Source organism: Caretta caretta, chromosome 5, assembly GCF_965140235.1.
Source record: "Caretta caretta isolate rCarCar2 chromosome 5, rCarCar1.hap1, whole genome shotgun sequence".
In the NCBI taxonomy this organism is placed as follows: Eukaryota; Metazoa; Chordata; order Testudines; family Cheloniidae; genus Caretta; species Caretta caretta.
Genome location: NC_134210.1, coordinates 225,442 through 249,711, shown reverse-complemented (window position 1 = coordinate 249,711; position 24,270 = coordinate 225,442). Strand labels below are relative to the sequence as shown.

Genomic DNA, 24,270 nt, shown 5'->3' with positions numbered 1-24,270 from the left:
AATAAAGAATCTAGGTCTGACTGAACAACTAAATGAATTCTTGGGTTTCAATAAGGAAGACAATATAGAACATGTGCATGAAGGCAATATGGCTCATGGAAATGAGTGTCTAGAAGTGGAAATTACCACATCTGGTGGAAGGAAGACTTAAAGAGCTTAATGTGCTCAAAGCAAGGGAACCGGATAATTTCCATCCCTGAATACTGACAGAACTGGTATATGAGATTGCTAGTCTGGTAGCAAGAATTTTTAATAAATCTATTCTGAGGTAGTACCATCTGACTGGAGAACAGCTTACATTGCACCTATATTTAAGAAAGGAAAAATAAGTGATCCAGACAAATACAGACTTGTTAGTCTGACTCAGTAGTATGCAACGTTTTAGACCAAATTATTAAGGAAAGAATAATTAAATTAATGGAGGTAAATATTAAAGGGTGTGTAATGCAGCATGAATTTACCAAAGGTAGATCACGTCAGACTAACCTGAGTTCCTTAGAAAATGACTGATTTTTTTAGATTAGGGAAGTGCAGTAGATCTAATATACTGGGACATCCGTAAAACCTTTGACACAGTACCACAGGTTCATACCTGCTGATACTGGGGGCACAATGTAAAGGGGGGGCACATGACTGCCTCACGTTGCCTCTGGGAGCAACCTTCCAGCCCCACCTTCCTTAGCCCAGGCAACAGGTCCTGCCGGCTCCTGGGGGCTGGGGCCAAAGAAGCAGGGAGCACATGTCTCTGGGCTGGGGCTGGGCCAGGGCGAGCCCCAGCCCAGGCAGACTCAACAGCACCACAGTGTCTCCCTGGAACTCCCACACCCTCATAGACACCACAGCAGGAGGAGGGGCATGGGCAGTGCCCCTAACTTGGGTTGAGCAAAGTGAACTTGCTTCCAGCACCTTCCGCAGTGACCCCCGCACCCTGCCCCGGGGCCACCCCTCTCTCCCCGCCAGAGTTACTTGCGGGAGAGGGGCTCTGTCCTTCTCCCACTGCGCCTCCCTCCTGGCACATTTCTGGCTTGCTCGGCCCCTGTCCCTGGCAACTGGGCCTGGAGTGGGAGCAGAGGGGTGGGACAGAGTTGTTTCTCATAGTGGCTGAGGATGGCTGCTCCAGGAATTGCTCATTTATAAGCATAAATTTGATCCAATTGATATTTCTGAAACCTGCTGGCATAGGCAGTGGGTTGAACCGCGGTCTTGGGGAGACTAGCCCCTGGCCGGCCCAATCCTTCTGCCCAGGGCCCTGCCCTCTTCTCCCACCGGAGCCCAGAGGGCCACCCCCACAGCACCCGGCAGGCAGGCAGCGTGGCCCCCAGCCCGAGCCCTGGCACAGAAGGTGGGCAGGCAGCTCAGCACGGTCCCCAGCGTGGCCCCCATCCTACCCTGAAGCACTGGGTGGATGGAGTCCCCAGCTGCAGGCCAGCCCCCACTAACTCCAACCTGGGGCAAGGGCATCAGAGCCCTCCCAAAAGTGTGGGGGGACCCCCTCCCAAGGTAGAGGCAAAGACAGCCCCGTGCCAATGTCCCAGGCCCCCCACCCAGGGCAGGAGGAGGGACCCAGACTCCCCACAGCTGCCCGCATAGCTCTCTCCAACCTGGCTCCAGCCGGGGGGGAGGGGAGCGGAGAGCCTCAGAGCCGTAGCCTAGTGACATGGGGACCAAAGCAGACCTTCCACCTGCCTGCAGTTCAGGGGGGCCCGAACTGTCCCTGGCCTGGGTCCCTGCCCCCCAGGCTCCCCGGCCGCCGGGGGCAGGTGGAGGGTCTGCGGCTCCTCATAGCTGCCTGCGTGGGTCAGAAGCCCTTCCCCAGCCAGAGCCAGGTTGGGGAGAGCTGTGTGGGCAGCTGTGGGGGGGGGGGGAAGTCAGCGTGAAGTTGAGGACCCTTCTGTCCCGGGTGGCTGGGGAGCTCAGGGGCAGGGACATGGGCCCGGGACTGCTCTCAGCCCCCCTCACACACCCTGGCCACGTGAAGGGTCTGCCATGGCTCCCCACAGCTGCCCAGGCTCCCCAGCTGAGCCCCATGCTGGCCTGGCTGGGGAGTGGGGCTTCAGGGGGAAGAGGAGAAGAAGGGGGCGGCATCCACCCTGGCAAAAAGTTGATGGGCCAAGCCTGTCCACTTTCAAAAAGTGGGAGGGTTATGGCCCCCTAATCCCCCCGGTTCTGGTCCAGCCAAGAGCCGCAGCAGAGTGTGGTGGGAAGCAGGTAGGGGTCTGGGGGTGGAGTGTGGGCAGGGCCACATAGGCAGTTTGGGTTGGCTGAGCCTTCCCCTGCCTTCAGTACCCACTGCCCATGCCTGCTGGGATGATTTGCATGATTGGGATGTTAAACCAATGGTTATAACCTATTTAGGAGGGATCAAGGAGGCACAAGAGGATGGGGAGTGGCACTCTATGTCAAAAATGGCATTATTTGTTTCTGAGACACTGAAAACTCAGAAGAAAGGAATCTTGGATGCTGGGTCCCCCTTGGGGGGTACACAGAGGTCTTCCAGGGGTACTTCAACTCATCTAGATATTTGTCTAGTTTTACAACAGGCTACATAAAAAGCATGACCGAAGTCAGGACAAACTAAAAGGTCATACCATGGCGTGTTTATATGCTGTATATACTATTACATGGTAACGTACATTCTGAATTAGGCACGTGCGTTTTATGCCATCTAGTGATGCATGTGAGCATGTGGCTGAGGTTGAAATTGATGAGTCCACAGATATTAGTGGAGAAGCTCAGCAGGCTGCTCATGTTCAATACCCTGAAACCAGGGATATCAGCGAGCACAGGCTGTTTTGCAAAAATATAAAGGCAAACTCAACCAGAGAGGACATTTTAAAACTAATTGACGGGTTTTTTTCTGAAAACAATTTGAATTGAATTTATGCAAATTCATCTGCACTGACGGGGGTGCTGCAATGACAGGGAGAGTGAACGTACTTATAGCTAGGAGCAGGAAAGAAAATCTTTCCTTGCGGTGGGTGCACTGTATCATACACAGAGAAGCACTTGCTTCAGAAAAGATGAGTTCAGAGTTGCATGAAGTTTTAAATGAGTCTTTCGAAATTATCAACTTTATCAAGTCCAGGCCACCCAATGATCATCTGTTTCACATTCTTTGTGAAGAGATGGGCTAGAACATCAGCAACTGTTGCTTCACACAGAGGTTTGATGGCTTGCAAGAGGGAAAGTACTTGACGGACTGTTGGAATTACATGCAGAAGTTCACACATTTCTTTCTGATCATTCATCCGCTCTTGCCTCTGTGTTTGACCATATTGTGTGGTTAGTTCAACTTGCCTACCTTGCAGATCTATTTAGAAAGCTGAATGATTTAAATTTGTCCATGCAAGGCTGTGACACTAACATTCTGAATCTCTGTGACAAAGTGAATGCTTTTACCAAGAAAACTGAATTCTGGAAATCCAAATGTGGAGACAAAGACTTTACCTGTTTTCCATTGCTTTATGCATACGTAACGGAGGTCTGCTTCTTAGCCGAAACTGAGTCGAGTGAAATTAAAGAAATAATAGTAGATCATTTGGCGCACTTGACTTCTCAGTTCAAATGATTTTCCCAACATTCAACGCAACTAAACTCAACTCGATTGGGTAAGAAACCAGTTCATTTGGTCAGATGTTAGCAGTAGTAATCTTTCTGCCAGTCAAGAAGAAAATTTTCAGCTGTCCTCAGAAGGTGGTCTGCAAATATTTAATGACTCCACACTAACCCAGTTCTAGTGTTTCGTACAGAAAGAGTACACTGACCTTGGGAACCACACTTTGGATATTTTGTTACCTTTTGGGTCGACATATCTTTGTGAAGTCTCATTTTCTCCTCTGACTGCCATCAAGACAAAGAATAGGAATAGACTCAATGTGGAGAAAAACATAATTGTGACTGTCGTTTCACTGCCTCCCAGAATGACAAGGCTCACAAGTGAAAAACAGAGTACAATATTCATATTCCAATCAAATTATTTAATAATTATATGGCAAAAATGAGTAAGCAAGCAATTTGTCAGTAATAGTGTGCAGTGAAACTTGTGTATTTTTAGGTCTGATTTTGTAAAGAAGTAGTTTTTAAGTGAGGTGAAACTTGGGGTACACAAGACAAATCAGACTCATGAAAGGGGTACAGTAGCCAGGAAAGGTTAAGAACCGCTGGGTTAGGATATATCACACTATATGAATGCCTGGCAGTTATAAGAGCTGAATTGGCCTGTGTTTTTCCACACAGTTCTATTCACTCATACTAAACTACATCCCACAATACCCTAAAATAGTACAACTCAGCATCTGGCACAAGCAGATAGGAAACTTGTCAAAATCAAGATACATTTGTTCTATGCCTTAATGCAAGTTAGAGGGTACCTTCACAGTCCAAACCAGTACCTGGAATGCCAGTATCCAAAACAAAGATAAGGAGAGGCACAGAAAAAGTTAAGGAACAGGGCTAAACTGATGGACTGGATTTTAGTGACATGTAAAGAGCTTTGTAACTTGTAAATCATTCTATAAATGCTCACAGCTGAAATGTGTAACTTTGGGAGCACACCTTCTATGGAAGGTGAAGGTAACAACTTTGCATGAGGGAGCTTCCCAGAGACTGGTATCATACTGAACCTTTTTCCTGTGCTGCATTATAGTTGGCAACAGACCTGACTGATATTGGTTATTTGGACTCTTGAATATATTTCATAAGGAACCAATGGGTGGTCAAGAAACTGACTATACAATTTAGCACACCATGATGTGACCAGCAGCAAAGGGCTGCCTAAACCAGCAAGACAGTGTTGCCCGTGACACCATCTTGCTGTTCCCTGAAGAGCTTCCTATGAGCTCAGCACCGAGACACAGGTCGCTCTGCCTGCTACTTCCAAAGAACTGAGACCAGGGTCAGCCTGAAATCCATGGGCCTAGTCCCATTCTTGCTGTCTGGAGTGAGAGGATGTGAGAACAGGGAGTCTAGTGTTTAGAGACAGACCCCACCCACCTCTTTAATACTGTTGCACCTGGCGTTCCCCAAAACAAAGTGCCCAGAAGGCCCTCTCCTTTTTATTGGTATTTACACAGTGCCACATAAGTGAACAGTGTTTTACGGACCCGATGGAGGAGGGAGACCACAGCCCTGGATTACACACTGGACACTGCACTATGGAGACTGGCCATGATGGGCCGAGGGAAAGGGGGGAAAGAGGATTACACAGTAGATAAAATACTGTTAATTTGATTTTCATATGTGCCTCTAGGTCCACACTTTGGTGAGGCTGTAAATGGAAGCAGATAATACTAGGACAGGGGGTGCCTTAGCAAACTGGAGGAGTGAAGCTGTACCTTTCCTAGTGTAATCAACCAGACCCTTTTCTGTACAGACTGGGTGATACAGTACATCTCCCTGCAGTGACAAACAGGTATGCAGAGCTGGTGAAGACACATGGTAGAAACAAATCAAAATTATACCGATGGAGAAGAGGCCAGTGGGGGGCTGCATCATGGAAGCAGAGAGGAACGCAGCATTACTGCACAGGTGCTTGCTAGAGAAATGCTGTGTGGTGGTGCCGATGGCTGTGGAATGGTTCTAGGTGCGGAGGATCACACCATATGGGTTGTGCCAACGGAAGATGGCACCATGGTCTGCAGTGGTGCCAAGTGTCTCATAGTCTTTGATGGTGCCAAGGCAGAGGGTTTCGATTTCCCTTTGTTGCCCTTGTCTGAGCTAGCCCACTGAGGGTCTTTTGCTCTTGTGGTACTCACTGTACTTGATGATCCACTATCTTGCCTGTGGAAGGTCCCAGGGTGGTCAGTAGGGGTATGCAATGGGGTATGCAGAGTTGGAAAACGCCATTTCTTGGCAGATTCCCAGGAAGTAGAAGTTGGAGCCCGCTTTTTAGTTGCCTTCTTGGCAGAGTGCTCTTTTGCCTGAGCCAATAAAGCACAGTCTCCGTCAGAGGCTGCTGTGGGAGACCGTTGTCCAGGGGGGAGAAAGGCAGTGATTCAGGTTCAGATGCTGCATGCACAGACTTCTCCATAATGAGGAGTTTCAACTGCAGGTCTCTCGCCTTCTTGGTGCACACTTTCAGGTTATGGCAATGTGAGCACTTCTGCGGGGCGTGCATCTCGCCAAGGCAGAGGACATACTGTGAGTGGCCGTCCAAGACCAGGAGAGAGAGTCTACACATAAGGCAGCATTTAAAACCAGGAAGCCAGGCATGCTCCTTAGAGAATGGTTTTCTCTTGCAAGGGAGAACTACTCTACTCCTGATCAACATCCTCTACAGCAAACAGGGAAAGATAAAGAATGAGCTCTCAAAAATGGATACTCTCATAAAAAAACAACCTTCCACACAAACTTCCTCGTGGCTGGACTTTACTAAAACTAGACAGGCCATTTACAACACACACTTTGCTTCTCTACAAAAGAAAAAGGACACTAAACTTTCTAAACTACTACATGCCACAAGGGGCTACAGCAATGGTTCCCTCAACCCACCCAGCAATATTGTTAACCTATCCAACTATACTCTCAGCCCAGCAGAAGCAGCTGTCTTATCTCAGGGCCTCTCCTTCTGCCCCTCCACCCCCACGAACATGATACAATTCTGTGGTGACCTGGAATCCTATTTTTGACTTCTCCGACTCAAGGAATATTACCAACACACCTCTGAACAACATACTAATCCACAGAGACCTCCCTACCAACACTACAAAAAGAAGGATTCTAGGTGGGCTCCTCCTGAAGGTCAAAACAGCAGACTGGACTTCTACAAAGAGTGCTTCCGCCAACGTGCACGGGGTGAAATTGTGGAAAAGCAGTATCACTTGCCCCATAACCTCAGCCGTGCGGAACACAATGCCACCCACAGCCTCAGAAACAACTCTGACATCATAATCAAAAAGGCTGACAAAGGAGGTGCTGTTGTCATCATGAATAGGTCGGAATATGAACAAGAGGCTGCTCGGCAGCTCTCCAACACCACTTTCTACAAGCCATTACCCTCTAATCCCACTGAGAGTTACCAAAAACAACTACAGCATTTGCTCAAGAAACTCCCTGAAAAAGCACAAGATCAAATCCGCACAGACACACCCCTGGAACCCCGACCTGGGATATTCTGTCTACTACCCAAGATCCATAAACCTGGAAATCCTGGGCGTCCCCATCATTTCAGGCATTGGCACCGACAGCAGGATTGTCTGGCTATGTAGACTCCCTTCTCAGGCCCTAGGCTACCAGCCCTCCCAGCTACCTTCGAGACACCACTGACTTCCTGAGGAAACTACAATCCATCGGTGATCTTCCTGATAACACCATCCTGGCCACTATGGATGTAGAAGCCCTCTACACCAACATTCCACACAAAGATGGACTACAAGCCATCAAGAACACTATCCCCAATAATGTCATGGCTAACCTGGTGGCTGAACTTTGTGACTTTGTCCTTACCCATAACTATTTTACATTTGGGGACAATGTATACCTTCAGATCAGCAGCACTGCTATGGGTACCCACATGGCCCCACAGTATGCCAACATTTTTATGGCTGATTTAGAACAACGCTTCCTCAGCTCTCATCCCCTAACGCCCCTACTCTACTTGCGCTATATTGATGACATCTTCATCATCTGGACCCATGGAAAAGAAGCCCTTGAGGAATTCCACCATGATTTCAACAATCAACCTCAGCCTGGTCCAGTCCACACAAGAAATCCACTTCCTGGACACTACAGTGCTAATAAATGATGGTCACATAAACACCACCCTATACCGGAAACCTACTGACCGCTATTCCTACCTGCATGCCTCCAGCTTTCACCCTGACCACACCACACGATCCATCGTCTACAGCCAAGCTCTGCGATACAACCGCATTTGCTCCAACCCCTCAGACAGAGACAGACACCTACAAGATCTCTATCAAGCATTCTTACAACTACAATACCCACCTGCGGAAGTGAAGAAACAGATTGATAGAGCCAGAAGAGTTCCCAGAAGTCACCTACTACAGGATAGGCCTAACAAAGAAAGTAACAGAACGCCACTAGCCGTCACCTTCAGCCCCCAACTAAAACCCCTCCAACGCATTATTAAGGATCTACAACCTATCCTGAAGGATGACCCAACACTCTCACAAATCTTGGGAGACAGGCCAGTCCTTGCCTACAGACAGCCCCCCAACCTGAAGCAAATACTCACCAGCAACCACATACCACACAACAGAACCACTAACCCAGGAACCTATCCTTGCAACAAAACCCGTTGCCAATTGTGCCCACATATCTATTCAGGGGACACCATCATAGGGCCTAGTAACATCAGCCACACTATCAGAGGCTCGTTCACCTGCACATCCACCAATGTGATAGATGCCATCATGTGCCAGCAATGCCCCTCTGCCATGTACATTGGTCAAACTGGACAGTCTCTACGTAAAAGAATAAATGGACACAAATCAGATGTCAAGAATTATAACATTCATAAACCAGTTGGAGAACACTTCAATCTCTCTGGTCACGCGATTACAGACATGAAAGTCACTATTTTACAACAAAAAAACTTCAAATCCAGACTCCAGTGAGAAACTGCTGAATTGGAATTCATTTGCAAATTGGATACAATTAACTTAGGCTTGAATAGAGACTTAGTCATTATGCAAGGTAGCCTATTTCCCTTTGTTTTTTCTTATCCCCTCCCTCCCCCCCCCAAGACGTTCTTGTTAAACCCTGGATTTGTGCTGGAAATGGCCCACCTTGATTATCATACACAATGTAAGGAGAGTGGTCACTTTGGATAAGCTATTACCAGCAGGAGAGTGAGTTTGTGTGTGTGTGGGGGGGGGGGGTGTGTGTGAGAAAACCTGGATTTGTGTTGGAAATGGCCCACCTTGATTATCATACACACTGTAAGGAGAGTGATCACTTTAGATAAGCTATTACCAGCAGGAGAGTGGGGTGGGAGGAGGTATTTTTTCATGCTTTGTGTGTATATAATAAGATCTTCTACACTTTCCACAGTATGCATCCGATGAAGTGAGCTGTAGCTCACTGTAGTGAGCTCAATTAAATTGGTTAGTCTCTAAGGTGCCACAAGTCCTCCTTTTCTTTTTACTCTAAAGGATCACTAACAACTGACACAACTTCCTAATATGAGAGAATTTTTTTTAATAAAAAGGGAAGTAAAATAAACAGGGAAGGAAAGTTAACTATAAGCTAGTCAACAACTAACTCTTAACTAAATAACTATGCTATTTAGGGTTAGGTACAGAGGTGCTGCTAAGTGTTCTGACTCAAGCCAAAGGCAGTAGAGAAGGAACTGAGCACTGCGGTATGTAACCGCCTGAGGCAACACGAGAACAGTGCATGTGTAACCCAACCAGGCACTGCTACACAGGGGTGCACAATCACCTCAAGTGAAGCACCCACAGGGACTCTCCTTGAAGAAGAACCTAAAGATTTCCTATGCTGTGTTCCACATGACTAATAAGCCCTACTGTTTTGACAACACTGTGAGAGTCACTGCAGATGCATGGTGAGGTGCATTAATCCCTGAAGAGCATCCAAATCTCCATCAGGGTCTGTCTCAGTTGAACTTACTAAATTGAGCTCATGGTGTGAAGCAGGGGGGCTGCAGACCCAGAGGTCCAAGTGAAGGAGGTGGTAAAGCCACGTGGCTTACCCTGGAGGAAGTGTGAGACCCTAGGGGATCTGGCACACTGAAGGGGTTCCTCCAAGAGACCGTTCCAAAGCTGGGGCCATAGCAACGATCCTATCAACCCATGAGAACATCAATCTACCGTTTATGGACAACTGAGTGTATAGGGTGTGGAAAGGAGAGCTTTTAAGCAGAATGAATAGGACCTTAACTGGTTCCAGCTGTCTCCATTAGCCTAACAACTTTAACTGGTTAATTGGCGTCAGGTGTCTTGATTGGCCTGGAGTAGCCTTTGTTTGGCTATCCAGGGAACAGGGATATCGTTCTGAGGCTGATATACCTGCCTTCCACTACTCTCTTCCATCCTTCTGGTCCAAGTCCATCACAAGAGACATTATAAAGACCACTAGCTGGACCTGGTCTAATTGTTATTTAAACTGTATATTATTAAGCAGAGTGAGTTCATGCATACATGTGTAGTACTAAATCTCTCTCATTGGAATATGGCTTAATTTGGTTATTGTGTAAAAGCAAATGTATCATTACTGTATGCTTCTTTATTAATTAGTATAATAGTTTCTTATCAGGAACGTGCACATGACCCAGTAGCCACGCAAGAGATCATCCCACGATCTGGAATCTTTCAAAATAGGAGACTCCAAAGTCTGGATGGAATTATTGGTTACATTTCAGGATTATTAAAAGCTGGAATGCCTATTTGGAACAGGGGTAATATGAAAAAATATGAACTATTGTGAACATCAGGCAGCAGAAACAGATTCAGAACCCATAGTTCATGGGAATAAGGGCCTGGCTACTGAAAAACAAGTACATAAGCTACTATATGCATGACCATTGCAAAGCTGTTTAATCAAACACAAATGGAGATTACATACCTGTATCTGGAGGTTCCTTGAGATGCATGGTCCTTTTCTGTATTCCACACATGGGATATGCATGTGCACCACAGGCCTGGATTCAGAATTTATTTTTAGCAAGCCATGTCTGTGGGTCCACACAGGCGCCGTAGCTCTCCTTGAGCTCTGAACCAATGATATAAGGGACACTGTGGACAGACACCTCTCCAATTCCTACTCTTGCCACAAATCCAGATAATCCTCAGCAGAGGGGCTGGAGTGTGAGCAGAGGAATACAGACAGGGACCACACATCTTGAAGCACATGCAGTTACAGGTAAGTAACCTCCATTTTTTATTTGAGTGGTGGTCCCTATGTGTATTCCACATGTAAGAGATTAACAAACAATAGTCAAACAGGAAGTGGATGCGAGGACACAAAAGTGGTCGCTGACTGAAATACTACTCTCCCCACAGCTGGATCTGCAGCAGAAGACTGGACCAAAGCATGATGCTTAGTGCAAGGATCTCCAGGTGGCTGCCCTACATACTTCTAGTACAGGCATGTCTCTCAGATATGTGGCAGAGATTGCTTGTGCTCTGGTGGAACGAGCCCTAATCCCTCCGGGGAAGGGGTGGGAAATGTGAGCTAGCTGGTAGCAAAGGATAATACAACCAGAGATCCATTTTGAAAGTCTCTACTCAGATATAGTTTGACCTCTTGATCTCTCTTCTATGGAAACAAATAATTTAGGTGTCTTGCTAATAACTTTTGTTCTTTGTAGATTAAAGGTCAGTGCCCTTCAGATGTCCAGAGAATGCAGCCACTTCTCTTCATCCAAGGCATGTGACTTAGGAAAAAATACTGATACTTTAGGGATGAATTTTGGGTGGGGGCATAGCAAGACCTTTTCTTCTTGTATATGACAGGTCTACCATGAGTGCTCCCAACTCACCGACTCTTCTGGCTGATGTTATGGCAATTAGAAAGGCCACTTTCATAGACAATGGGCCATAGAGCATATGGCTAGAGGATCAAAGGGAAGACTGGTGAGAGTCGAAAAACAAAACTGAGGTCCCACTGGACTGTGAACTTCATCAATGGTGGAAAGGATCTAAGAACTATTTACTGTTAAGGAAAAGTTAGCATATGTGACTCCATTTTGGTTTGGGGCCCACCATTGTCTAAAAGCAAGCACATCATGCACCAGAAGGAGTGTTCCTTCTATTCTGCATTCCTGTGAACCCCCCACCCCGCCTCCGGCCTGTCTCAACTCCCCAGTTTCCGTTCTTTGTCTGTTCCTAACTCCCTGCCTCCTGGCCTTTTTCCTGTGGGCCTCCCATCCTGACAAGAAAAGTTACTGATGCATTGCTTCAAGGCCACGGTGGGGAGACGGGATAACAGTTTAGCACGGGGAATGAACCTAGCAGGGATAGGTGGGAGATAAGAAAAAGGTTTGTCTATTGGCTAAGGTTTCCGATGCACGAGGGCAACATGCTTTGCTAAAAGGTATATAATCTCTGTATAACCTGCATTTGGGGTCCCCTCCTGGCTAGCAGGGGGGCACCACGCTTGAGCGTAATAAACTTAGTGTCTCTGGAAACTCTGCAGTTGTGAACTTTGTTCGTGTGCCTCAGCCTAGACTCAAACTGTGCATGACCTATCAGGTATAATTCGTAGCAATTCTTGTGCGTGACCTATCAGGTGTAATTCATAACATTACAATATATTTACAGAAATGACACAGTAGGAGAAGGAGCTGAGGACACCAAAGATTTCTATCATAGACCATGTGGTGGTAAGAAGGAACAGGAGAGGCACTGGTCTGCCCTGTCCCTTATGCCCTTGGTTCAGAGCACGAGGACAGCCACGACACACATGCAGATTAATGGACACTGCTTTCTAAAAAATCCTCAACTCAAGTGCATAATGTGTGCACATATCCCACAGGTGGAATTTACATAGGGACCATCACCAGAAGAAGTAAAAATTAATGAACTAATTGCAGTAAATAATGTGAAGGCAAAAGAAAACTGGGTTCACAGAAATTATTTGTACTGATTATCGAAGTTATGTGTTAACTATCATAACTCATTAGGCAACATTAAAAAAAGGAAATTGCCTGACCTTATTAGCAATAAAAAGCTAAATGGTATTGTCCTCAGTGTAGTTCCCCTTTAGTACCATTTGTAATCCATTATGAAGAGAGATTAAAGAGATTGGGACTTTTCAGCCTGGAAAAGAGACTACTTCGGGGGGAACATGACAGAGATCTATAAAATCATAAATGTTGTGGAGAAAGTAAAGTATTATTTACTCCTTTACATAACCCAAGAACCAGGGGTCACCCAATGAAATTAATAGGCAGCAGTTTTAAAATAAAACAAAAGTAAGTACTTCTTTACACAATGCACAGTCAACCTGTGGAACTTGTTGCCAGGGGAAGTTTTGAAGGTCAAAACTACAAGCAAGGTTCAAAAAAGAATTAGCTAAATTCATGGAGGATCTGTCCATCGGTGGCTATTAGCCAAAATGGTCAGGGGATGCAATCCCATGCTCTGTGTGTCCCTAGGCCTCTGACTGTCAGATGTTGGGAGTGACAGGGGATGGATCACTCAATGATTGCCTGTTCTGTGCATTCCCTCTGAAGCACCTGGCATTGGCCATTGCTGGAAGACAGGATACTGGGCTAGATGGACCATTGGTCTGACTCAGTCTGGCTGTTCTCAGGTAATCTGGGGTCAGTGACACAACATTCTAATCAAGGCACATGTTATTCAAAACAATCTTTCTCAGTGTCTGATTCCATGTATACCAATACTGGTTCCTGATACAGAAATATTTAATAAATAAACTACTGTCCATTCAGGAAGATTATCTGAAAGACAGCATGTACAAGAAACAACAGCATCTACCTCAACTACTGGTGCATCACACAGCAATACAAACCTGAAGAGCACTGCACACTGCTTTTTGTGCCAGGAACATTTTTAACATTGCAAAATCAGGTGTGTGGCCACGATTGCTCAAGCCAGTACAATGGGACACAGAAGCTAGCCACTCCTGCCTCATGAAGCTTTCCAGATGGTCACAACAAGCAGAAAGGGTGACCTATAACATGGATGGACAGTAGTGTGTAGTAAGTAATTAAACTGAATTTATATATGGAGGCCACAATTATAATGTCACTACTCCAAATTTCTGGTTTATTTCTCATGTACATAGCACTGTGGTACACACTATGATACTGTCTATCCCAGTTTTTCAAAATGAATTTATTATCCAAAGTGATCCCCAATACCAAGATGAAGTTTAAACTTACAACCAGTTTTTTAAACATGTAAATTAATCCACTCAGTTTAAATTAAAATCATTACTAGACAGAAAACATGCACATTATTCATATTAGCCACGACATGCACAAGGCAGATCAAACCTTGAATGACCTTATCCATGATGGGAATCTTGAAATATTGATTTCCCACACCTGGATGGCCGATATCTTTACTATAATTCTGGTCTCTTATGCTAAGTGTCTTCTAACACGTTGCATTGGTAAGTAAGCAAGCTTTGGCTTAAATAGTTATGAAAGTTGTCAGGATCAGGACATATGATTATTTTACCATAGCAAGAGGTAGTTACACTGACAAACCAGTACCTGGAATAGGAGTATCCAAAACAAAGAGAAGGGAAGGAACAGAGCAACAAGATGAAACTGGGTTGAACTGATGGCGTGCATTTTAGTGACATGTAAAGAGATGTGTAACATGTAAAATCATCCTATAAATGCTATCAGCTGAAACGTATAACTCTGGGAGTGCACCGTCTGTGTAAGGTGAACGTAACAACACTGCATGAGATGGCTTCCAGAGACCAGTATCATATTGGTTCTTTTTTCCCCATAGTATATTCTTATTGGTTTTTAGCAGTAAACCTGACCGATAATGGTTCTTTGGTCTTCTGAATATATTTCATGATGAGTCAAAGTGAGTTAAAGTAACTGACTATACAATTTATCAACTACCACTAGGTCAAGTAGCAGGAGCTGGTGATTGTTACTGATGGCTTGGGATGATGGCTGTAGCACCTTGGAGCCTTAGTCATGGACCAGGACCTCAATGTACTAGGCGCTGTACAAGGACAAAAAAAAAAAAAAACCAGAAGGCCCCTGGAACAAGGCTCTTACGTTCTAAGTATCAGACAAGAGACTATAGATGGATAGAGAGACTGACGGGAGTACAAGGAAACAATGAAACATTATTGGTCAACATGATAGGCCAGAGGACCACTGAGATCACAGCCTAATCACGGTCATGTTTTTTTAGGCATCACGGCAAAGGAGAGTTTTAAGAAGGGATCTGAAGGTGAATAATGAGGTAGCTTTGAGGGTTTTTATAGGGAGAGCCTCCCAATCTTGAGAGGCAACATGGGAGAAAGCATAAAGGTGCTCGTTTGAATATTTAACAGGTGGGCAGTGGAGGCTGGCATCATGCACCCATGTGTCAACAACTTGATAGCGAATGAGAGAGGACAGGGAGGATGAGGATTGACCAGGAGGGCCCTGACAGCGAACACAAGCAGCAACAGAGAAGGGTGCACCAGTGAAGGGATCCACAGAGAGGGAAGCCAGAGTCAAAGCAACAGGCTAGGACAGCAGGATAATGTCGCACTACGGTTGCCTTAGCACTGAAAGGAGGCTGTGAATATTACCTCTGCCCTGGTTACCAATCATTAACCATTTCCTTGCTCCCTAAGCAGACTCTTGGACAACACTTTGCCCACACCCAGGACTCAGAGAAATGGCTGAAGACCATAGGAACACAGATGTCATGGTCATAGGCGCCGACTTCTACTGGCACCGGTGGGTGCTTGACCCCTCCTCTGCCCCCAGCCCAACCCCAACTCCACCCCTGCCCTGCCCCCTCCCGCCCCCATAGAATCATAGAATATCAGGGTTGGAAGGGACCCCAGAAGGTCATCTAGTCCAACCCCCTGCTCAAAGCAGGACCAATTCCCAGTTAAATTATCCCAGCCAGGGCTTTGTCAAGCCTGACCTTAAAAACCTCTAAGGAAGGAGATTCTACCACCTCCCTAGGTAACGCATTCCAGTGTTTCACCACCCTCTTAGTGAAAAAGTTTTTCCTAATATCCAATCTAAACCTCCCCCACTGCAACTTGAGACCATTACTCCTCGTTCTGTCATCTGCTACCATTGAGAACAGTCTAGAGCCATCCTCTTTGGAACCCCCTTTCAGGTAGTTGAAAGCAGCTATCAAATCCCCCCTCATTCTTCTCTTCTGCAGGCTAAACAATCCCAGCTCCCTCAGCCTCTCCTCATAAGTCATGTGTTCTAGACCCCGAATCATTTTTGTTGCCCTTCGCTGGACTCTCTCCAATTTATCCACATCCTTCTTGTAGTGTGGGGCCCAAAACTGGACACAGTATTCCAGATGAAGCCTCACCAATGTTGAATAGAGGGGAACGATCACGTCCCTCGATCTGCTCGCTATGCCCCTACTTATACATCTCAAAATGCCATTGGCCTTCTTGGCAACAAGGGCACACTGCTGACTCATATCCAGCTTCTCGTCCACTGTCACCCCTAGGTCCTTTTCCGCAGAACTGCTGCCTAGCCATTCGGTCCCTAGTCTGTAGCGGTGCATTGGATTCTTCCATCCTAAGTGCAGGACCCTGCACTTATCCTTATTGAACCTCATCAGATTTCTTTTGGCCCAATCCTCCAATTTGTCTAGGTCCTTCTGTATCCTATCCCTCCCCTCCAGCGTATCTACCACTCCTCCCAGTTTAGTATCATCCGCAAATTTGCTGAGAGTGCAATCCACACCATCCTCCAGATCATTTATGAAGATATTGAACAAAACCGGCCCCAGGACCGACCCTTGGGGCACTCCACTTGATACCGGCTGCCAACTAGACATGGAGCCATTGATCACTACCCGTTGAGCCCGACAATCTAGCCAGCTTTCTACCCACCTTATAGTGCATTCATCCAGCCCATACTTCCTTAACTTGCTGACAAGAATACTGTGGGAGACCGTGTCAAAAGCTTTGCTAAAGTCAAGAAACAATACATCCACTGCTTTCCCTTCATCCACAGAACCAGTAATCTCATCATAAAAGGCGATTAGATTAGTCAGGCATGACCTTCCCTTGGTGAATCCATGCTGAATGTTCCTGATCACTTTCCTCTCATGCAAGTGCATCAGGATTGATTCTTTGAGGACCTGCTCCATGATTTTTCCAGGGACTGAGGTGAGGCTGACTGGCCTGTAGTTCCCAGGATCCTCCTTCTTCCCTTTTTTAAAGATTGGCACTACATTAGCCTTTTTCCAGTCATCCGGGACTTCCCCTGTTCGCCACGAGTTTTCAAAGATAATGGCCAATGGCTCTGCAATCACAGCCGCCAATTCCTTCAGCACTCTCGGATGCAACTCGTCCGGCCCCATGGACTTGTGCACGTCCAGCTTTTCTAAATAGTCCCTAACCACCTCTATCTCCACAGAGGGCTGGCCGTCTCTTCCCCATTTTGTGATGCCCAGCGCAGCAGTCTGGGAGCTGACCTTGTTAGTGAAGACAGAGGCAAAAGAAGCATTGAGTACATTAGCTTTTTCCACATCCTCTGTCACTAGGTTGCCTCCCTCATTCAGTAAGGGGCCCACACTTTCCTTGGCTTTCTTCTTGTTGCCAACATACCTGAAGAAACCCTTCTTGTTACTCTTGACATCTCTCGCTAGCTGCGGCTCCAGGTGCGATATGGCTCTCCTGATATCATTCCTACATGCCCGAGCAATATTTTTATACTCTTCCCTGGTCATATGTCCAACCTTCCACTTCTTGTAAGCTTCTTTTTTATGTTTAAGATCCGCTCGGATTTCACCATTAAGCCAAGCTGGTCGCCTGCCATATTTACTATTCTTTTGACTCATCGGGATGGTTTGTCCCTGTAACCTCAACAGGGATTCCTTGAAATACAGCCAGCTCTCCTGGACTCCTTTCCCCTTCAAGTTAGTCCCCCAGGGGATCCTGGCCATCCGTTCCCTGAGGGAGTCGAAGTCTGCTTTCCTGAAGTCCAGGGTCCGTATCCTGCTGCTTACCTTTCTTCCCTGCATCAGGATCCTGAACTCAACCAATTCATGGTCACTGCCTCCCAGATTCCCATCCACTTTTGCTTCCCCCACTAATTCTACCCAGTTTGCGAGGAGCAGGTCAAGAAAAGCGCCCCCCCTAGTTGGCTCCTCTAGCACTTGCGCCAGGAAATTGTCCCCTACGCTTTCCAAAAACTTCCTGGATTGTCTATGCACCGCTGTATTGCTCTCCCAGCAGATATCAGGAAAATTAAAGTCACCCATGAGAATCAGGGCATGCGATCTAGTAGCTTCCGTGAGCTGCCGGAAGAAAGCCTCATCTACCTCATCCCCCTGGTCCGGTGGTCTATAGCAGACTCCCACCACTACATCACTCTTGTTGCACACACTTCTAAACTTAATCCAGAGACACTCAGGTTTTTCTACAGTTTCGTACCGGAGCTCTGAGAAGTCATACTGCTCCCTTACATACAGTGCTACTCCCCCACCTTTTCTGCCCTGCCTGTCCTTCCTGAACAGTTTATAACCATCCATGACAGTACTCCAGTCATGTGAGTTATCCCACCAAGTCTCTGTTATTCCAATCACGTGCCCATTCCAACCCCTTCCCCAAATCCCCGCCCTGGCCCCGCCTCCTCTCCTGAGCGTGCCACGTTCCCCTCCCCCCTCCCTCCTGGAGCTTGCTACAGCTGTTTGTCAGCGGCAAGTAGGGAAGTAGGAGGAGGAGCAGGGACGCGGCATGCTCAGGGGAGGAGGAGGAGGTGGTGAGGCGGGGCGGGGAGCTTGGCTGCTGGTGGGTGCAGAGCATCCACTAATTTTTCCCCATGGGTGCTGCAGCCCTGGAGCACCCACGGAGCTGGCGCCTATGGTCATGGCTTCCACCTAACATCAGAGAAGCTGTCCCAAAAAGTCTCATTACACTCAAAGTGTTAAATGACAGAAAATGTAAACAGTGCAGTACTAGCTCCTCTGTGTCATGAGTCAGGGGACACCATTGTGCAGCCTGGAGACTTAGTGTTACTGCTCCATGTAGACCAAGGCATGGGGGACAGGAACAGGTCCCTCATTTTCTCTGTTCTGGGCTAGAACCCAGCACAGAGATGGGGGAGTAGCCCAAGTGAGGGCTTTGGCTTAGGGGAGGCAGCAGCCCCTTCCTGTTTCTGTGAGGGTCTCAGTTCTGGTTTTGATGCTAGAAAGGCAAAAGGAACAAATCAATTTAATTCCCTATCCCCAGCGCCAGACATCCATGGCCTGCCAGAACAACGGGTCCAAACCCCCACAGTGACCTTGCCAAAGCACAGAGAAAACTCAAAATGGGAGATTGAAAATCAGCACTCTAATTGTGAGCTAAAGGAATACTGTGAGACACCCTGAGTGATCAGATTTGTTAACCAAAATGTAGTAGGAAGAAAGCCCGAGACATAAGCCCTTGTATTAGAGGCCTGGTATGAGGGAGGACCTGCTCATAGAATGTGGCAGAACAGGGCTGATATTGCAGAAATACACATTCCTAAGAAGCGCTAAGCACAGAGTACTTACACAAACACATCCTGATATTAAGTGGTACCAGAACATTCTGATAATCAAGGATGGTACAAAAACGTTCCTCAAGGATAACAGGAACAAACTCACCCCTCCTAAAAAGATAAGGTCAGGATGACAGTATGTAATAGGAAAAGGAGGACTTGTGGCACCTTAGAGACTAACAAATTTATTTGAGCATAAGCTTTCGTGAGCTACAAGCTTGTAGGTCACGAAAGCTTATGCTCAAATAAATTTGTTAGTCTCTAAGGTGCCACAAGTACTCCTTTTCTTTTTGCAAATACAGACTAACACGGCTGCTACTCTGAAACCTGTCAGTACGTAATAGAGATGTTTTGATTGGACCAACATGTACAAGGTGATGGGTGATAACTAGCCACATCAGGGGGCAGTAACCATGTCAGAGGCAGTACTAACTTGTTTGTATTGGGGTATAAAGATGTATCTCAGAGGGAGTATCTTTGACCAGCTGAGGGGGGAATGGAAAGTCCCGCCATTCACTGAACTGCGTCCCTTATCATGGGCATACACATCTTAGTATCTCGTAGAGTCTGCCAGGTGCTATTACCATGTTTTGTTGACAATAAACTTGGCCAGGTGTCTTCGCACCTTAACAGATCTTGTGGTCATTGGGCGGTTTGCTCGAGGTCTGCTGTGCCAGCTGTCTGCACAGAGCTGGGACAGCACACAGGGAGAAGACATTCACAGCCAAATATCTAAACACACGAAGTACAGGGCATTCATTCTCCAGCTGTATCAGAAAAATCACCATCAAGATTTCCATACAGATTTGCACAAGGACCCCAGCTCTTGGTCATGCCATCAACTCCTCCTGCCCAGAATCAGAGACTGGCCTGTACAGCAGCTCCCCAGTGGCAGAGCATGACAAAAAGCTGCAGAAAGTTCTTCTCTCCCAGTGTCTTGTCCATAGGGCACAGAGCCAGCCCTGTGCATGTGGAAGAGGCTGCCTTCTCCCCAGGTGCTTCTCCCAGGTGATGCAGGGCCTTGCAGCACCAGAGGAGGGCAGGGCCTGAGCCAGGTTTGTCTGTAAGAGAGGCAGGGAAACAAGTCTCAGGGGAGAATGTAAAGGGAAGGTGGGGAAGGCAGGGAGGGCTCTGCGATTGTCACACTGTGAGCTAGCGAAGGTCTGTGAAGTACCCAGAATGCGGATTGCATGGTAGTTTTGTTTCAAGTACATCTGACTGCAGGTGCAAGACACAAAGCACAGCAATAAACAACAGATCTGAAATCTTCACAAGAACTCCTGAAGAGCCTCTCAGTTGCCAACAGATCTCCACCGCCCAATACACACACAGAAAAGCCAAGAAGAGTGGGTGGGTCTTATACCATGGACTGAACATCACCAAATCCAGACTCAAGATTTGGGGACAGGGAGAATGTTCCAAAGTCCAGGAGCTCCTCCCCACCTCCTCCTGTTTAGCTTCAGAATTGTGCATGGTCTCAGCTGCTGCAGTGTCCATGGGGAGAGAGGTGCCTCTTGAGACCTAAACCATGAAAAACCTGCAACTGGAGGGCAACTGGGACCAGTGCAGGCCCTGGAGCACAGGCAGAAATGTGCTCTGTAGGGAACACTGTTTAAGTAGCTGCAGTTTCTGGAGGACTGAAGGTGCAGCCCCATGTAGAGCCCATTGCAATGATCCAACCTTGACATCACAAATACCTGGAGAGATCTCTGTATCCCAAAGGAATCAGATGCAATCTCTTTGGCAAGTGCTCAACTGCTGCCGCCAGCTAAAAATCTAGAGCAACTGGGGATCCAAAAAGACCCCAGGTTACAAGCCTGGGCAGTGATGGAGGGATCCTGTTCATCTGGGAGCCAACATACTCTCTACCACTCCTTCTGGCTGCCTTCCTTGTAATCTCAGTCTCTCCTGTGCTGAGTTGCAGACAACTGCCCTGGTCGATAACCTAGTTTCCTGGAGACACTGAGTAAATCACTCCCCTACATCGGAGGCTGGGAGAGATGGAAATACAGAGCTGGGAGTCCTCAGCCTGAGGTCGCTGCAACATGTACTTCCTCACCTCTCCCTGATGATCCCATACACATATTGAACAATAGCGGTGTCGGACCGAATATACCCCTGTATTCACATCCTAAACACTATTGTAATATCATCTGTCAAACGTATGCTTCATAAAGTATTATCTGAAAACTCATAATTTGCTGGCCAGTATTGTGCTGGTAAAATATTTGTGGAAACACTGTCTATGAAGTTATAAGATTCCCCTGTATGGTTTTATTAACACATGTTCCAAACCTCACAGCCCTGCCTAAACAGAAGTTGGCTTTGCTTAATATGCATTTAAACTGTAAGCAGAGTCATGAAGCAGGAAGGGAAGACAAAGGAAGTTCAAACAGGTGAAAAAAACAGCAAGGAACGTCCTTCCACGTAGACTCTTTGGCTCCTGGTTCTCAGCTGGAAATGTTTTTCAAGAGGGGGACTGGAACCATAAAAAGGAGGGACAAACACCCCAAGGCAACCTTCTCTCTCCCTGTCCATCACATTCACTGTACCTGAAGAGGCAAAGGATGCAGCCATTGGACTGGGGGAGGGGTCCAGACCGGCAGAGTTTGGTTAGGAAGACTATTGAAAGCATGTGATGAGAGAACTTTGCTGGGAATCTAATGTAGGCACTGTTAAGTTAGGTGACAGTAAGCATTTTATATTTATTTTTCTTGCAACCACTTCTGATTTTTATGCCTTATTACTTGCACTCGCTTAAAATCTCTCTTTGTAGTAAATAAACTTGTTCTATTGTTTTATCTAATCTAGTGTGTTCAAGTTGAAGTGTCTGGGTAACCCCATTTGGGATAGCAAGTTGTGTGCATGTTATTCCCTTAAAGGAATAACAGACTGAATATATTCGTACTGTCCAGGACAGGGCTGGGCAAGACAGAACATGTGTGTCTGGGGGGAAATCTGGGTCTGGGAGTGTGTTGGAATCACCCTGCGGTGACTTTAAGGCTGGTAAGAGCCAAGGTGTGTCTGGCTGGCTGGAGCACACATAGATGTGGCTGAGAGTGATTTACATGCTGGAGGCTGTGAGCAGTCCATGCTGGAGGTTATAGCGGCTAAGTACTGTAAGGGGCACCCCAGGTTACAGGGCAGAGGTGACACAGCTATTCACTGGTCTGGATTGTACTCTGGTATGTCACAGGGTGACAAGATAGGACCCCTGCCCAATACTAATCACCACAATCTCTCAAAAGAAGAGAGCAGAGCCCCTTGAACACCCTGACAACTCTTGCTAGGAGCTTCAGACAGATCAGCAAAGCCTTGTGGCCAGTGGTGTCACAGGCAGCAGATAGAATCAGCTCGGACACCTGACGCTCATCCATCACCAGCTTGACGCTGACCTGATGGGCGTCAGAGACCTGAACAATCCAGATATTACTGGAGATGCTTTACCACAACCTCCTCAACAATCTTGCCCCCACAGGGGAGATTTGGGATATGGTTGGGCAGACTGTCTATGCCAAGGGATGGTTTCTACAGCAGGGTCTAACTTGCTGAGAGAAGCCAGCTCCTTGCCTTCTCTTAGGAGATAACTGTCAATGATTCACAACAGCAACATCAACACCTCTCCACTGGTTCTCACCAGCCAGGTGGGACATGGCTCTCACCCACTGCCTGTACATCCATTAGATATGCATTAGTCAAACAAAGTTATTGGGCCCAATACAGGAGTAGCTGCTTAAAATTCTCTGACCTCTTCTGTACAGGAGGCCAGCCTAGATGATCTAACAGTCCCTTCTGTCCTTACGATCTATGAATCCCCCAGCACTGCAGCTACCATCATAGGCTGACACTCAAGCAGAGCAGCCTGTCCCCACCACCCGTCAAGAACCAGCTGTGCCCCGTGGAGACAGCGAACACTGGCCTGAGCTGCTGCTAATTCAGTCTTTATCCTCTGAGTCTCCAGCTCCCAGAAGTCTCAGGAACCCTGGATTTCAGCTCCACACACTTGCATTCGTTATAGGAGCCAGTGGCCACTCACTGTCCTTGTTCAAAGGCTTTGCCTCCAGAACCCTGCCTTTTCTCCAGCACTGATATTTCCCTCTATGCCTCCCTCCAATCCTGCCACTCTGCTGCAGCTCTTGACCCCTGGAACAGCCTTCCTGTCTGGCCATCCTGTAACAGAGGTCACTGCCTCCCCAGTGCTCTCTCTCATCCATCCCACATACTACAGCTACAATACCCTTCCTCTCCTGCTGCTTAGACTATGTCAGCCTTGCTCAAACCCCATCATTGGCTGCTCTTTCCTCCTACATCAAGTCCCAGCTTTTCCACCTCACCTGCACAGCTCTGCCCCCTGCTTTTCTCTCTCCTCACTACCCCAGCTGCACCCCCAGTGCTACCTGCTCAGTGTCTCCCCACGGGCACTACCTGCTCCTGGGTCCCCCCTCAGACCCACAAGCTGTATAAGCAGCTGAATAAAGCAGAGCACAGATTAACTTGCCATAACCCCCATTCTCTCCTGCTCCCCATGCCCAGCTGTTGTCATATGTTGTGGCCTTTAACAGACGGAGCTCCTCAGGGCAGGACATAGTTATTGCCTTTGAAGCACTCTGCTCACCCCAGTGCCACTGAAATAACAAAAGCCTAAGCTGAAAATGCAGCTTTCCCCCCCTTCCCTGATCTCCCTGTGGTGCAGGCCCCCAGAAGCCCCCCTAGCTTCTGCTGGCAGCTGCTCTCCCATTTTACCCTCCACTCCAAAATCTGTACAGGTGCTGGCCCAGGGAGACTCTCCAAGCAGCCACAGGTGGAATGAGATGAAATGGCTCCTCTGTTCCTCTGACTTCCCTAGAGAAGCTGCATCTACCACCTGTCCTGCTGCAGGGGCCCCGCTCTTACCATGTCACTCTTGCTGTGGGCCCCGCTGCCTTCAGTGCTGGGGCTTCAGTTGCAGCTCAGAATAGGAGCCATTTGAGGGGTGGGAAGAAAACTGCAGGGCAAAGCAGAGGCATAATGTCAGCCCCCCTCATCACACACACACACACACACACAACCCCCTCTGCCATCCCACACTGGGGACCTCCCCACCAAAGCCCTGCAGAGCCCTGTGCTGTTCATGCCCAGAGGCGCTCACACCA

The 24,270-nt window shown here is 47.3% G+C and overlaps 1 protein-coding gene across 2 annotated transcripts in view; it reads right to left on the bottom strand.

Annotated features, from left to right (window-relative positions):
- The window catches only part of LOC125629277 (myosin-IIIb), a 168,081-nt gene that overhangs the window by 10,058 nt on the left and 133,753 nt on the right, over positions 1 to 24,270 (bottom strand). The window contains exons 29-30 of one of the 2 annotated variants that reach the window (XM_048834642.2): positions 24,032 to 24,122; positions 19,383 to 20,199 (exon numbers count right to left, since the gene is read on the bottom strand). In XM_048834642.2, the coding sequence (XP_048690599.2) occupies positions 24,063 to 24,122 (60 nt within the window). In that variant the 3' untranslated portion in view covers positions 19,383 to 20,199; positions 24,032 to 24,062. Of the gene's footprint in view, positions 1 to 19,382; positions 20,200 to 24,031; positions 24,123 to 24,270 lie in introns of those variants that run through there. The other variant, XM_048834643.2, reaches the window with a different exon arrangement.